This window comes from Nansenia antarctica (genome assembly GCF_963989245.1).
Source record: "Nansenia antarctica genome assembly, chromosome: 3".
In the NCBI taxonomy this organism is placed as follows: Eukaryota; Metazoa; Chordata; class Actinopteri; order Argentiniformes; family Microstomatidae; genus Nansenia; species Nansenia antarctica.
Window position 1 is genome coordinate 37,346,624 of NC_137688.1, and position 17,275 is coordinate 37,363,898.

A 17,275-nucleotide genomic window follows, 5' to 3' on the forward strand; every position below is an offset into this window, starting at 1 on the left:
CTGGACTTTACTCTTGACCATGGGCCTGCTACGCATCACGCCAGCCAGCGAGCTCTTGTAAGTTATTTTCTCTGCAAGTTGAAGCTTCAATAGGATTAGGCCGTTGGTGTAAGCACGAGGAAGGAGTAGCCTACAATTGCATACATGAACAGGTGTGTATTGCTTTATTAAAACAATGTTTCATCACCATGTTTTTGTTGCTCTTTAGCATTTGACCTCGTCCCAGAAGAACAGTTTTTTCTTTAGATCTATATGAATGCACAGGGAAGGTGTTACACACTTAGGTCACAGAGACACGCCCCTACTCCGCATGAGGGTTAGACACAGGGGAGGCTCGTGGAGGTAGAAATCAGAGAACAGGCTCATTGTAATGCATGGAATGGAGTCAGGAATGGTACCAAGCACGTGTGTTTGATACCATTACTCGTGGCGTTCCATGCATTACCCCTGGTTAGACACTAGTGTTCTATGGTGCACCATGAGCAAGGGGACCTACCAAGCAATGGAAATGACCCTCATTATGACACTCTCAACAAATATTTTTTTATAAGAAGGCCTATTAGGCCTATCTACTGAATGAATCATGTATTTGTGTAGTTTACAATATTTCATCTAAATAAATATTTACAAGTGAGAAAACTGTGTTTTTTTTAATGAATATCTGAACAGACGTGCGTTCGTAATTTTAAAAACACAATGTGGGGTGATGAATCTAGCGAGAGTTTGCAGGTGTGAATCTGTCAAACAGGCTGACACGTGTCGGAGCGTCAACTCCGAGGGACCGACAGTGACGTCATGCCGTGTCGGGTCCAGCCAAGATGGCTGACAGCATCCCGTTAAACCCAGTGCGGAAGAACACGAAAAAAATTGCTTATTACAACGCGGCAAAACATTCCAGGTACTGAAACAAACGGCTTATTTCTTTGCTCAATGACCCGATACGTAGTTTTGAAAGATACACTTTCATATCAGTTGTTTTGGTTCACTGTTAGTTTGGGTGTTTTGCTGTTTAGCTACTGACGTTGCTGTCAACAGGACTGTTTCTCTGACAGCTGCTTCACACCCACATGTCGAAGCAGGCATGTAATTGCGAGCTACAGCTCTTATTATAGATTCATATGAACTTAGGAAGCCTGTTTAACGGTGGACAGCTAATGTAATGTGATCATCACCGGAGTAATTCCTAAATACATAGCTAACTCGGTTTGAACTCTGTTGTCGTTGTTGAACAGTTCCCCACGCCTTGGGTCTCGGTGCGTCACATCACATGACTAGGAAGCACAGGACTGTTTTCACGTTGATTGGAATCGTTGGGGGAATTGTCAAGCAAAGCCAAGGTCCATAAATCCACCACAATTTCAAGAGATTATTGACGATTCGTAAAGGGTAACTACGTAGCTATGCGGAACTAAAGCATCTCATGACCACATCTGATGTGGCGGGCAGGATCGGGTTGCTGGGATCATCAGAGACAGTTAGGAAGTGAAATGAGCGAGACAGTTTGTCAATAACTCAGCTGTGCGCTTTTGCTGTTATGCGGTGTCGAATGTTGCCCTATCTGGGGCTTTTCACACTACAGGGCTGACCTGAACCTTACTGTGCTGGCTAGGACATTTCCCTTTCCAGCAATTATGATGGAGAATGCTTAATCTCAGTTTGGTTCATCTCAGTTTAACTTTGTCATGAATTAGGGTTTATATAATATATAACACAGTTTGTGTCTGTGTGTGCAGGTTTAGAAGGACACACACACACACACACACACACACACACACACACGCACACACACAGATCTGTTTAGCTTGCACTGCTCCCCGGTAGGACCAGCTTGCTAGCCAGAAAGTGATTGCAACCAGGGCAGAATTGTCTACAGTAGACACCTACTTCCACAGTACTGTATTAGAGGTTCCTAGGCGCAGCAGCAGCAGCAGCAGCATCATCAATTCCAGTCCACTGCATTGATAAATGCTAAGTGGGATCCTTGCTTGGGATGGCCCGACTCTGACGTCACCCCATTGAGGTTCACATTTAAAACCGTTAAGGTTAAGGTTAGGGTTTAGGGTAGGGGTTAGGGTCTTCCCAAGAAGGATCCACTTAGCCTCTAGCCCAGTGATTCTCAACCCTCTCCTCGGGGCGCATATTTGATCTGTTCACCTGATTCAAGCTCACCAAACCATAATTGCTTTGTATTAGTTGAATCAGGTGTGCTGGTGGTAGAACAGATCAAATATGTGGAGCGGCTGGGCGCCCCGAGGAGAGGGTTGAGAAACACTGCTCTAGCCGACCGGTCGAGCCACACAGGACCTCACACGTGTCCCACTGAAGCCTCCATGATCAGGAGAGGAAGCTGGGAATCTCCCTGGTTCATCACATGGTTGCTGGCTTCTGCCTTGGCACATCACCCTGCCCTCCCCGCTAGGCTTAAACGCACCAAGTGCTGCTGTTCCGTGGGTTCTCCTAAGCCCGTAATCCTGCTGTGCTAAGCCCCTCCATCTGCCCGCCCCTCCCTGTGTGCCCTTGTATCTTTTACTACAACTACAAACCCTACATTTTCATTGTCCATCATTTGAGGCTTTTTTTTCTTTGTTGCTCATTTTGTGTGTTTATATGGAAAGAATTAAGATTTTGTCGACGGATGCTGTGCCAGAATATTACACAACAACCCCTCCCCCTCATATCGTTCATCTTGGTGTTCAGATCCTCCGACTCCTCCGCATTGATGCAGGGGAAACAATATGGCTTTGTTTTGATAAGGAAACACTAAGGGAACATGGCTGACCAGAGGAGCGATGTTGAAGTATGATGTGACTTCCAAGGGCACCTGGTCCTAGCATAGATTTGTTTTTCTTATGATGACTGATGTATAGATGATTCACTTAGGGCCTAAGTCTTAGGCTACTTTATACAAATGTGCATTTTGTAAGTCATTTTGGATAATGATGTCTACTAATGTCTAAAATGTCTAAAAATCCTACCTGTTTTGATAAAGCAGGCTATAGAAGTTGGGTAAGCCTGCTGTAACATGTTATGCCAGATGGGCTGTTGTATTCTGCACGTTTTTCACGGCTTCTTTATTATTCGATGGATTATCAATGATGCTTGAGTTATCCTGAATGGGGTCAATTATCATTCCAGGAAAGAGGTTGTAAGCCTAAGATCTGTTTTTAGGAAAGATCATCTAGCTTAATTGCAGAAATTGAATAACTTAGGCTACCTATGGAATGGCATGAAAGCAGAGAGGATACCGGCCTGGCCTCTACAGTAACCAGGGGAGATGCTGTTGTCTTCTATTCACTAGTATAGTGTTAGCCGGAGAGGCTGGTGGAGGTAGAAATCGGAGGACGGGCTCATTGTAATGCATGGAAGTAAATTATTTCTCCTCCGATTTCTGTCTCCCCCAGACTCCCCTGGGTGTTGGTGAATCTGATATCCTCATAGGGACTTGAGCGTATTGTTGCAGCGTAGGAACTGTCTGTCACAATTTGGCTGTGTTGCATTGGAGAGCGGTAGTCTGGCTCGCTCAAAGATGGAGATCGGCTAAGAACAGAATGTTCAAAGTGTTCTCAAAACTAGACAGGCAGGCAGGCAGGCAGGCGGTGGTGTGCTGAGGTGGATGGTGTGGTGTACTTCGGGCTAGTACTGATGTGAAAGGTGAGGCGTACATCAGGCTTGTACTGGTGTGGATGGTGAGGTGGATGGTGGATGGATGGTGAGGTGGATGGTGGATGGATGGTGAGGTGGATGGTGAGGTGGATGGTGAGATGGATGGTGAGGTGGATGGTGAGGTGGATGGTGGGGTGGATGGTGAGGTGGATGGTGAGGTGGATGGTGAGGTGGAGGGTGAGATGGATGGTGAGGTGGATGGTGAGATGGATGGTGAGGTGGATGGTGAGGTGGATGGTGAGATGGATGGTGAGATGGATGGTGAGATGGATGGTGGATGGTGAGGTGGATGGTGAGATGAATGGTGAGGTGGATGGTGAGATGGATGGTGAGGTGGATGGTGAGATGGATGGTGAGGTGGATGGTGAGGTGGAGGGTGAGGTGGATGGTGAGGTGGATGGTGAGGTGGAGGGTGAGGTGGAGGGTGAGGTGGAGGGTGAGGTGGAGGGTGAGGTGGATGGTGAGGTGGATGGTGAGATGAATGGTGAGGTGAATGGTGAGGTGGATGGTGAGGTGGATGGTGAGGTGGATGGTGAGGTGGATGGTGAGATGAATGGTGAGGTGGATGGTGAGATGGATGGTGAGGTGGATGGTGGATGGTGAGGTGGATGGTGAGATGGATGGTGAGGTGGATGGTGAGGTGGATGGTGAGGTGGATGGTGAGGTGGGTGGATGGTGAGGTGGATGGTGAGATGGATGGTGAGGTGGATGGTGAGGTGGATGGTGAGGTGGAGGGTGAGGTGGATGGTGGGATGGATGGTGAGGTGGATGGTGAGGTGGATGGTGAGGTGGATGGTGAGGTGGATGGTGAGGTGGAGGGTGAGGTGGATGGTGGGGTGGATGGTGAGGTGGAGGGTGAGATGGATGGTGAGGTGGAGGGTGAGGTGGATGGTGGGGTGGATGGTGAGGTGGAGGGTGAGGTGGAGGGTGAGGTGGATGGTGAGGTGGAGGGTGAGGTGGAGGGTGAGGTGGAGGGTGAGGTGGATGGTGAGGTGGAGGGTGAGGTGGAGGGTGAGGTGGATGGTGAGGTGGATGGTGAGGTGGAGGGTGAGGTGGATGGTGAGGTGGATGGTGAGGTGGATGGTGAGGTGGAGGGTGAGGTGGATGGTGGGGTGGATGGTGAGGTGGAGGGTGAGATGGATGGTGAGGTGGATGGTGAGGTGGATGGTGAGGTGGATGGTGAGGTGGAGGGTGAGGTGGAGGGTGAGGTGGAGGGTGAGGTGGAGGGTGAGGTGGATGGTGAGGTGGGTGGTGAGTAGGGATGGGACGATTATCGTGTTTATCGTTAATCGCGATAAAAACACCCGCGATAACTTTATCGTGGAGAATTTTAATTACCGGTAGTTGAATAATCGTCATAATCGTTTTTTTTTATTTTATATATATATATTTTTAAATTATTATTATTTTTAAATGACTGGACTTTTTAAATAGGCACTACATTTTATAAACACTGCTTTGTCTGACTGGTGGTCCCCAGCTGATGACCCAGTTAGGCCCACATAGGTGTTCAGTGAGGTGTCACAGCACACCTGTTCTAAAGGCACTGTTGGAGGTGCGTCAGGCAGCAATGCCCAGCAGGAGTACCATCACCTGTATCATGATTTGATCTGTCTGTTTTTATTGTATGTATTAATGTATGTGACCTATGTGTGTTTTTTTTTATTATTGAGTTTCACAGAGACATGTACACAACAGGACATAACAACAACAACTAGTATCCGTGGGGGAGGTTATTGTCCCATTAATAGTAGAAAACTAGTTTTGCACTTTGTTATGCAGTACATTGTCCATAAACAATAACAGAAAATGTTCTTTCTCTTTTTTATTTATTTAAACAAACTAACAAACAAAAAACAAAGACAAACAAAACAAAACAAAAAAACAGGGGGGGAGGAGGCCATGTCACATATCAGAAATAAACAGAAAAGAAAATGACAACAAATGCCATAATATATGGGGGGATCACCCCCATCGGAGACAGCATCCATGTCTTACAGTCCTAAACACAGCGGCAGCACAACACCAGCACAGTAAATATTATTGTGACCCATACATTGTAGATCTGTTACACATTAGTCTTGTGTACTTTCTTGAGTGTAATCCACCAAACCTTTCATTACAATGGCAGCCACTCTGGTACCAATATAATCTAAGAACGGAGACCAAATCTTATAGAATGTCTTTATTTTACACTTAGACCTATATGTCAGATATTCCATAGGAATCATATCAAAAATTACCTTGTGCCATCCAGCTATTGTAGGCGGTTTGCAGTCTATCCATTTCAGCAATATATTTTTCCTTGCACAAAAAGTGAGGATACACAGAAGTCTTTTGGAATGCATACTTTTAAGTTGTTTGTCTGGCAACCCAAACAATAGACACATGGGGTCCTTATCCAATGTAACATCTAGAATTAGATGAATTTTATCCACTATGCCTTTCCAGTAATCATCTATATATCTACAAGTCCAAACACAATGAACAAAGCTCCCAACCTCGGTAATACACTTTGTACACATTTCCGATTTGTTATGATCCATTTTATGTCTAAGTTGGGGAGTAATCTGCAAACGTTGTAGTAGTCTAAATTGCGTTTCCTTCGTCCTATTACAGACTGAGATGTCGTTTGCCATATTAGTGACCAAGTTGCTGCATCAGTATTAATGTTCAGGTCATTATTCCAGTCTTTGGGCGTAAATGCAGGTTTGCCTTTATCATATTTCGAAAGTGCTCTATACCCAAGCCCCAGAATGCCTCTCGTCTTTCCAGCAGAGACTATCTCCTCCAGCGGAGAGGGTTGGTGACAGAGGCCAGTGTCTTTTTGGCTATTTAAAAAACTTCGTATCTGAAGGTATCTGAAAAACTCATTTCGTGGTAGGTCATATTTCTTACATAATTGGTCAAATGAAAGTAGTATTTCCGTATCATATAAATGTCCGATAGTAACCATCCCTTTGCTGTCCCACCGCTTGAAACCCCTATCCGTGGCACCAGGGGAGAAGTCTATGTTGCCCCAAACTGGCGAGAGGGAGGATGTAATAATCGTATGTTATAAATAAATAGTAATATAATTGAGATTTCTCACATGAGCCGCGCGCGAATATCCTCACAGAAATTTGTCTCGCGCGATTGTTCAGCCTGCATGGGTAACGTGACTGTCAAGTCAGCCTTGTCAGTCAGTCACTAACGTATGCTAGCCTTCTCACCATGGCTGCATCGGCCCTGTGTCCATTGCCTCACCTTTCCAGGGTTGCACGCAGGCTTCTATGCATACCTGCAACTAGTGTTCCTTCAGAGAGAGTGTTTAGTACCAGTCAGTGGGCACATACTCACACCTCTCCGAGCACAGCTAAAGGCAGAAAAAGTGAACATGTTGACATTTTTGCACTTTAACCTATCTTGAAGCTTTCAAGTCTCTAAGCCACACGGCTAGCACTCAGTTTGATGACAGAAAAGTGTCAGTGTTCAAGTTTTGTTTGACAGTATTTTTTTCCTTTATTTATGCAGTGATACCTTATAATTTATCATTACCTTATTTAAGATTTTATTAAAGATTTTTATTTTTGTCAAGATGTTTTTAAAATGATGTTAATGTTATTAACATGATTCAATAAAAATACAACAAAATCTAAGTTAAAGTGATTACAGTGTGTTTTATTGGCATTCTAAAAAAAAGTTTTTTTTTAAAATTCTCGCGATAATATCGTGGATCGCGATTATTTTGCCCACGATAATCGTGACATGACATTTTCTAATCGTCCCACCCCTAGTGGTGAGGTGGATGGTGAGGTGGATGGTGATGTGAGGTGGATGGTGATGTGAGGTGGATGATGAGGTGGATGGTGAGGTGGATGGTGAGGTGGATGGATGGTGAGGTGGATGGATGGTGAGGTGGAGGGTGAGGTGGATGGTGAGGTGGATGGTGAGGTGCATGGATGGTGAGGTGGATGGTGAGGTGGATGGTGAGGTGGATGGTGAGGTGGATGGTGAGGTGGAGGGTGAGGTGGATGGTGGGGTGGATGGTGAGGTGGGTGGATGGTGAGATGAATGGTGATGTGAGGTGGATGGTGAGGTGGATGGTGGATGGTGAGATGGATGGTGAGATGAATGGTGAGGTGGATGGTGAGATGGATGGTGAGGTGGATGGTGAGGTGGATGGTGAGATGGATGGTGAGGTGGATGGTGAGGTGGATGGTGAGGTGGATGGTGAGATGGATGGTGAGGTGGATGGTGAGATGGATGGTGAGGTGGATGGTGAGATGGATGGTGAGGTGGATGGTGAGGTGGATGGTGAGGTGGGTGGTGAGGTGGATGGTGGGGTGGATGGTGGATGGTGAGATGGATGGTGAGGTGGATGGTGAGGTGGATGGATGGTGAGATGGATGGTGAGGTGGAGGGTGAGGTGGATGGTGAGGTGGATGGATGGTGAAGTGGATGGTGAGGTGGAGGGTGAGGTGGAGGGTGAGGTGGAGGGTGAGGTGGATGGTGAGGTGGATGGTGAGGTGGAGCGTGAGGTGGAGGGTGAGGTGGAGGGTGAGGTGGAGGGTGAGGTGGAGGGTGAGGTGGATGGTGAGGTGGAGGGTGAGGTGGAGGGTGAGGTGGAGGTGGAGGGTGAGGTGGATGGTGAGGTGGAGGGTGAGGTGGAGGGTGAGGTGGTGGGTGAGGTGGAGGGTGAGGTGGAGGGTGAGGTGGATGGTGAGGTGGATGGTGAGGTGGAGGGTGAGGTGGAGGGTGAGGTGGAGGGTGGGGTGGAGGGTGGGGTGAGGTGGAGGGTGAGGTGGATGGATGGTGGGGTGGATGGTGGGGTGGGTGGATGGTGAGGTGGATGGTGTGGGGTGGGTGGATGGTGGGGTGGATGGTGTGGGGTGGGTGGATGGTGAGGTGGGTGGATGGGTGGATGGTGAGGTGGATGGTGAGGTGGAGGGTGAGGTGGATGGTGAGGTAGATGTAGAGGTGGATGGTGGGGTGGAGGGTGAGGTGGATGGTGGGGTGGATGCCGGGGTGGATGGTGGGGTGGATGGTGAGGTGCACTTTATGGTAAACCCTTCAGAGGAATGGAGCCAGCCAACCACTTCTTTGGCTTCACGCTGTCCTTCATTCTTTCTTGCATTTTATAAGTCTGAGATACTTAGCCGTCATAGGGATAGGTATGTTATTATGCCTCGATGCTTTGTGAATAGCACTAGTATTTCCATGCATTGACGGGCTGGGCTATTCAATAGCTTCCAATTCCACGCTCTTTTTCATGAGAGGACTGTGACCCTTGCGGAATCAACGGTTCTGTAGGTCGGATATCGTGGCGATTTGAGGGAAGTCAGACAGACGAAAGACAATTAAATACATTGAACCTGCGCTGTTTATCAGAGTGGAAACTGACTGACGCATGCGAGTGTTCCACTGCTTTAGGGTTGAAATCAATAACGATCCCCCAATCCTGATTGGCCGCCGTTGTTGTCAGGGTAAACAACTGGCTTAGTTTCTCCCCAAAGTTTTGCTATTGGTAGGCCTAAATAAATTCTGTGTTAAAGGGACACTTCACAATTCTCTAACCCAGGGTTTCCGTTAGAAAAATTTGCCGTCGGACATCGTGTCCGGGACGAATTCGATTTACCGGACAAACGTGATATATTCCGGTCATCATATTAAAATATAATAAAAAATTTTTTTTTCAAAATCATATTTCTTTTTTTCAAATCTAATATAGCTGTTTGTCGCGGTGATTACTGTTGTGTAGCGGCCTATATATGCCATTTAATGTCTATTTCTCATCCGATACGATTAGATGCGAGCTATATAATATATAATAATATAACATGATTTGACGCATGCGCGCTATGCCATGCGTCAAATCCAGCGCTGAACGGGCGCCTCACTGGGAACTGAACAGACAGCATCGATCAATGAACGGACTCCACATTACGTTAACTGAAGTTTGTTAAATTGTTTGGGATTAATGTGAGTTTTCTATTTTCTCTTTCCAGTTTTACCCTTTTTTTTAAATCAATAAAACAACGTCATTTCTATAACCAGGTCTCGCTGGTTGGGAAGGCATTTCGTTTAGCTCGGGAGTATGACAATGGGGAGAACATAACTGTTTATTGAGAAACAATTGATAGGCAGTCTGGGATACGTATATAAAGAAATACCACAATGTCTAGATGTATAACATTTTATTGAACAGTAACAGTGCAAGCATGTAGGCTTCTGGCGTGACACGGCTAGCCTAATTTCCGTTCATATGCCTTTTATCAGATAAAATAAAATAGAATAAAACTCTTTGAAAATAAATAGGCTTTAAATTAACTTGCAATGCGTATAGGCTAATTTCCGTTCGATGTTACAGCCTAGGGCTAGGCTATGCCTTTTCTCAGATAGATAGGGGATAGCCCTGTAAGCTCATACGGGTCTGTATGTCGTCCTGAAGACCGGCTGTTAGATCATATCGCTGAAGTTTGTCTCCATCTTAGTGTAAATGTTGTCCGTTTTGTTTGTTATCCTTGTTATTGTGCGATAAAGTTAAAGCGCTCCGCTTCGGGACACCATTTTCAGCTGAGCACCAAACACACACACACTCGTGTAACACTGCCCGAGAGAGAAGGACCCGCCCCCTTTAGTTAGCCTATAGCCTATAGGCTAACTAAAGGGGGCGGGTCCTTCTCTCTCGGGCAGTGTTCTGTGTGTGTGTTTGGTGCTCAGCTGAAAATGGTTAGAGGGAATTATTTTCACCGGACATTTATGTCCGACGAGTTTTCAACTTGTCGGACTTCCACTAATTTTACCGGACAAAGACCGGGAATTACCGGTTAACGGAAACCCTGCTCTAACCTCATATTCAGTGTCTTCAGCACTGTACCAGTGTCTATGTGCTGGAGAAGGGGAATATAAGGGTTCTGTAACCAATCTCAACCAACTGCCAAATGTCTTCTACATGGACTTTAAGCCAACAGTGTTCACTTGTGGCTTTAGTTGTTTAGCCTATAGGGCTCTGAACAGCGCAGAGCTTTACCCCCAACAGGGCCTACCCGTAGCCCTACTGTGCAGGCTTGGATATGTTCCTTTCACATTGTTGCAACTATGTTGGATGGTTAAACAGGTCAGCCCGGCTTAGCCCGGCTCAGCTTGGTTGGGCTCGGCTGTGTGAATGAGAGTGCCTGGCCTGTATGTGTGGCATCTTTGTTGTGTTCATTGCAGCTGTGTTAGGATCTGTGCCACTGCTGCTGTTTGTCCCTCACCTGTCCAGGTACCTGGGGAGGGGAGGCTGGTGGAGGTAGAAATCGGAAGATTGGCTCATTGTGATACATGGAACGGACTGAGGAATGGTATCAGTCTGCATTTAAAATGAGCCCGTCCTCCGATTACCTACCTCCACCAGCCTCCACCAGCCACCACCTTCTCTGCTGTACGGTGACCTCCTCTTCCTCTCCAGGTATTCTTTAGAGGATGAGCCCTCCAACCTGGACGAGATGCCTTTGATGATGTCTGAGGAAGGCTTTGAGAACGACGAGAGCGACTACCAGACCCTTCCCCGTGCCAGGGTGAACCACCGGCAGCGAGGCCTGGGATGGTTTCTCCTCGGGGGTTGGAGAGTACTCTGTGGCAGGTCAGTAGAGGAGAACCACCGCAGCCTGCTCATTTTTGAATAACGTGGGGCCGGATTGTATATATTATAAAAAATGGACTTGTATGTATTTTTTTTGTACTGTAATTTTCTGTGCAGAAACACAGTGAAAGCGTATTTTATTTGATCGTAAGTGTTCGGGTCCTTCAGGGGGGGTAGGGCTTCCAAATCTTACAGTTTTTACAACCACCCTATCATTTGACCTGTGGTACTTTACTGATGGTCAGGTATACAGTTGTTATAACTGTTGTTTCGCTGGAGCCTTCGTGGTGATATTTCAATATCAAAACGGTACACGCTCACAGCTCAAAAGTGTGTGCGTGTGTGTGTAATTTTATGCCTGTATGTATGCCAGCATAGCTCAGTGTGGATTTCCAACGCACTGGCAGCTGTGCATGAAGTGAACAGGGAGGATGTTTTTGGTTCAGTTCCTCGACGCGCACCATCAGTCCAAAAAGACTTTGAGGTCAAACAACAAAGCCCAGCTTATCCAACTAATGATTCATTTGACAGGTTTTCCCCTCGACTAAAGCACCGTTTACAATATGTTAAAAGTGGAATATTTGTCAGCACACCATCAATAAAATGTAATAGAGTTTGCAAACAAATTATACGATGGTATTGTTATGCCGAATAAATAACCTTTTTGTAATGTTTATGTATGAATTTGGTAGAATATTGTTTCCAGTGTTGTTCGGTTATCAGTGGTAAATCTCCACCCCTAGCTGCGTATTGATCTTTTCCCTAATGAACAAATCGGATTTTTCACAGCTGACCAGTTTGATGCTTTCCAGTAATTTTATGTGTGCTTAGCCGAGGGATTATAAAACACAAATAATTCACACAGAGTAACCCCTGCTCATTCAAACGTCCTATTATTTGGATAGCATTCATTTGAGCAAATAATCTCTGTTATGAATCTGAGCTGGGGTTTGTGAAGCAGGTGAAACACAGAGGCCAATGCAAACATATATTTTTTTCAAAGTTGATTTATTTAGCGTAGTGTTTTGCCAACCTGGTTAGAGGGTGTAAATGCCAAGGCGCTCGGCATGACAGTGTATACTACTGGGAGCCCCCCCCCACTACCCTCTACTGCCAAACTCAGCTTGTGAGCTTAGGGCAAATTCAAATCTCATCAAACTGAATATAATCAAGGCTGTACTTGTATGTGATGTGCAGTTTGCAAACAAATCATTCTTTTTTAAAGTACTTTTGTTTTGTGATTCCAGTCGATTCACCTTTTTTATTTTTTATTTTTTATTTTTTGCAGATTACAGGGACAGTCTCCCTGGAGTATTTTAGGGTTGTGCCTTACTGAAAGGCACTCTAGTGGTGGTGTTTCCAGGCAGGATTTGAACTTCCAGTCCAATTCACTGTCCACTAGGCCTCCACTACCCCCCCCCCCCCCTCCCCTTTTTTATATAAAACCTCACTACCCACTTTTCTTCTTGCTGAAAAAGCAGGCAAGCAAGCACGGCCCCCAGCCACAGAGACCAGAGTGAACGGAGCCTGGCAAGAGACGGGGTCCTCCGATACTCATCACCCCGACTACTGTAGTTGTTTTTTGTTTTGTTTTTAAACAAAGTTTTTATTCAAAGAGTACATATACACGAAGTATACACAAATATCACAGATGACTCTTTCTTTTGTTTTTTTCTTTTCTAAACATGAAAATCAAATAACCCCCCCCTCCCTCCCTTTCTTAATTACATACATTGAAATGTTTTTTGTTTGTTGTTTTTTTAACAAACATTTTCAACAGACAAGAATTAGGCTAGACATTTTCCCCATCATATCAGTAATACAGAGAGAGAGACTACTGTAGTTGTCTTAAGACAGGCCGTGCTGTTTTTATCACTCTAAGTCACTAGTACGTTATGAATGTCGCAGGTATTATTCACAGAGGACGGACTGTGTTGAATAACAGACTTCTGCCCTAACTCTCAATCTCTTGATTAGTTGGTGTATAGAATAGACGCATGGACAGCAGCAGTGCGACTTGGCCACCCTCTCTGTACAACTCACAAAGAAACGCCCCTCCCCCAGGCCGAGCCAATATGTGCAATTATTGACTGTAGGTCCTTAAAAACAAGCATGTATTCCATATGTGTCTCTCTCTCTTCTCTCTTCAGCTCACACTGCATGTGGGGAATGCCCAGCTGGAGTTCTCCTAACCTTTTCACTTCACCTAAAGTGCCAAAGGGGCTTTGTCGTAAAATTGTGTCAAACAAAAACCCTGCTCGATGTAATTAATACTGAGGAAGCTCCAGAGTTTAATTAGCTATGCAAGTTAGCTAGTAGGCTTGAGCACAGCAGTGCACCTCATTGAGCTAAACGCTACCAACGGCTCTGCTCACTGTTCAGAACCTGAGAGTGGGTTACAGACTGCAGAGTCACTACCTATCTTCCGCCATAGACGGAAGAGGCCGTCTCTTCAGGCTACACCTTAACTGAGAGGTTTTTAACCTTAAGAGAGATTTTATATCCAACTTCTGTTGCTAGAATTGGCCACATGTTGATTGGTATGGGTATTTCAGTTAACCCAGAGCATCGGTGCACAAGTGTGAATGGTTAACCTAGAGTTAACACTCAATGCAAGGTTAACAAATGTGTGTTAGATTATAGATAGACATATAGATAGACAGATGGATAGATACTGTAGGTACTTTATTAATCCCCAAGAAGGAATTAAGGCGTTACAGCAGCTCACACCACAAACAACAACAACAACAAAATAAAGTGACAATTGAATAATTGAAAAAATAAATTAAAAAAATAGACATAAATAGACATCTGAAACATTATGTACAGTAACAACAGTTTAGTATGATTCAACATCCCTCAGCCCGATCGAGCCAATGTGTGAATCGAGGCTAAGGATATCCCCCTAGGCTAAGAAACTGCAGTGTGAAAAGCCCTATTGACATTGGTGTGTGTGTGTGTGTGTGTGTGTGTGTCCATATTATGTCTTTATGCAGTTGTTCCATTGTGATCAGTTATTGCAGAAGTCTTGTGGCATTAAGCACACACATCAGCACAAAGACATATTTGTTCTATCGCAGATGCACCTGAAATGACACTGTGGGAATTCAATAGACAGGGAATTCATTTCATGAGTTGAGTTTTCATTCGCTTTGTGCATTGACAGTGTAAATTGGATTTAGAATTGACCCCAACCATGATTCTCTCTCTCTCTCTCTCTCTCTGCCGTGCGTGTGCCTGTGTGCGCGTGTGCATGTGCCTGTGTGCGTGTGCATGTGCCTGTGTGCATGTGCCTGTGTGTGTGTGTGTGTGTGTGTGTGTGTGTGTGTCCTCAGCTGCTGTGACTGCCTGATCCACACGTGTCGGAGGAAGAAGGAGCTGAAGGCCAGGACGGTGTGGCTGGGGTGCCCCGAGAAGTGTGAGGAGAACTACCCCAGGAACGCCATCAAGAACCAGAAGTACAACTTCTTCACCTTTGTGCCTGGGGTGAGTTTGACGGTCGCAACCGTACGACACCTTTAATATCAGGATGTTCTATACGTGTGGAAACCTAACTCCGACATTTGCGTAAATCTTGCATTGACGTCAACGGGAAATGTGCACGTTGGTTCGAGTTACGTGCGCGGGATCTCGAGTTCGGAATCCACCCTACATGCTTTAGGTTATTCTATGCTTCCATAATCGTCAGCAATTCAGGCTGTCCTATACTATACGTTCTGTAATGTACAAGTAATTTACAAAAATTAAACGTGTTTTGACTAATTGCATGAACAACAAGTGGATAAAAAATATGGATGAAAGGATATCACTCTGACTAAAGGTTCTCGAGGTTTAGGTTTCCTTTTTTTCCTTTTTTTTATTCTCTGAGGACTAAATCTGGAGATCCATCACCAGCAGAGCTCTTTATTAAAAAACCAAATGGTTTCGTGATTAAGAGACGCGGGATCTTTCTCCGGAGAGAGGAAATGTCAACTGTCTCTCAGAGACATTACTATTCTCATCCGTCCAAGAGCCGATCCCTTGGCTTTCTCCTCCTCCTCTCCACACTTTGAATTATTAAATACACACAGATTGGTTTAGCAGTGTGTGCTTTCTCGCCAAAGGTCACGGGGTTCATTAACTGCCGAGCGCCAGTCGTCCATCGATCTCTGACTCGTTCTCTCTAATAATGAGAGACTGGAAGCAGGCGTTCATCGCCAGGATCAGGGATGAATTAGATTAATTGATTAATCGAGCTATTGGGGTTCACAACAATTTTTAAAATAGGTAAAATCGAAAAAACACTCATCAATCAATCATCCATCCGCTCTGCTATTATGACTGTAATGATTGTAACAGTCAATTGCAGCTGTAGCTGTGCCTTGTCCTGGTCTGGACATCGTCTTCTTCTGTGGTGTCTGTCTCACGTCCTCTGTGTCTTCTTCTGTGGTGTCTGTCAGTCTCACCTTGCTGCTATTATTCACTCAACACCAGCATGCTGAATAATATATCTCGCTTTCCATCTCTCTCTCTCTCTCTCTCTCTCTCTCTCTCTCACTCTCTCTCTCTCTCTCTCTCTCTCTGTCTACCTCCCCTTCTCAGGTTCTCTACCAGCAGTTCAAGTTCTTTCTGAACCTGTACTTCCTCGTGGTGGCCTGTTCCCAGTTTGTGCCGTCTCTGAAGATCGGCTACTTGTACACCTACTGGGCACCTCTGGTAAATGCTCTGTTTACATTTTATATCCAGGGATGTAGAAGTTGGAGGACTTTATAATGCATGGAAAGGAGTGAGGAATGGTATCCAACACCTCCACCAAGCCTCCACTGTTTTATACGTATGAATGTAATGATGGAGGAAGTTGAACACTCCAATACTCTTCAATGGTTTGATACTCTGGTCTGATACACTCAAGGCCAGTTTCACAGACAAGGATTAAGCCTACTCCTAGACTAAAAAGCATCTGAGAATTGAGATTTTACATGAAGCCTTGTCTGTGAAACTGGCCCTTAGCGTTAACCTAGCATATTTAACATAGCAAAAATGTTTAATTCCACCTCGTGGTCAAATACGGATGCTGAGATCTTGCGTTGCTTGTTGCTGAACATCCGTTCTTTAAGAGTAGATATTCCGTATTTGAACACGTTTGTATGTGTGTGTGTCCAGGGCTTTGTGATGGCTGTGACCATGGTGAGGGAGGTCGTGGACGAGGTCAGACGCTACCAGAGGGACAAAGAGATGAACTCCCAGCTATACGGGAAACTCACAGTGCGAGGTTCACACACAGCTTCTTCTCTTCTATATAATAATAACAATAATAAGATTATCATTACAGGGGAGCCTGGTGGAGGTCGAAATCGGAGGCCAGGCTCATTGTAATGTGTGGAATGGAATGAGAATGTGTTTGTCCTCCGATTTCTACCTCCACTATCCTCCCCTGTAATATACATACACTATATGCCGTTTAACAGACGCTATCCAAAGTGACCTTACAGTACAGTGAACGCCGACATTTTGTTTATATACTGTATCGGCCCCAGCGGGAATTGAGGCCACAACCTTTGCGTTTCTAGCGACCATGCTCTAAGATGCCACTGTAACAGTAACTGCTATTTCTCCTTCCGTCTGCTCCGGTGGGAGTTAATTGGTGACATTATGGTCTGAGATATCCTGCTTGTAGCTAAAGCTGGCCCCGTGCAATTAAGGGACGACGCAGGGGTGGACCTGCACTTGTAACAGAAGTCATTCCTCTTTGCTGTAATTGCATTGATCCCCCCCCCCCCAATCTCCAGGACTGTATGATCTAAGATCCCTCTGTTGTATGTCAAGTAGATCCCCCCAGTGTAAGATCCATGACACCGGAGAAAGACTGCAGAATCTGTCTCACGAATAAGTGTGTGAGGGGGTGTGTGCATTTGTGTGTGTGTGTGTGTGCGTGTGAGAGATAAACAAGACAGAGAGAGGGAGAGCGAGGGAGAGAGAGAGAGGGAGGGAGAGAGGGAGGGAGAGGGAGAGGGAGGGAGAGAGAGA

At 45.5% G+C, this 17,275-nt stretch overlaps 1 protein-coding gene across 2 annotated transcripts in view; it reads left to right on the forward strand.

The window, feature by feature from the left end:
- Positions 1-818: 818 nt before the first annotated feature.
- The window catches only part of atp9b (ATPase phospholipid transporting 9B), a gene marked incomplete at its 5' end in the record, with an annotated part of 59,689 nt that continues 43,232 nt past the window's right edge, over positions 819-17,275 (forward strand). For both annotated transcript variants that reach the window (XM_080525847.1, XM_080525846.1), the window contains 5 exons: positions 819-898; positions 11,096-11,269; positions 14,605-14,755; positions 15,851-15,964; positions 16,412-16,520. In XM_080525847.1, the coding sequence (XP_080381973.1) occupies positions 819-898; positions 11,096-11,269; positions 14,605-14,755; positions 15,851-15,964; positions 16,412-16,520 (628 nt within the window). The remainder of the gene's footprint in view (positions 899-11,095; positions 11,270-14,604; positions 14,756-15,850; positions 15,965-16,411; positions 16,521-17,275) is intronic.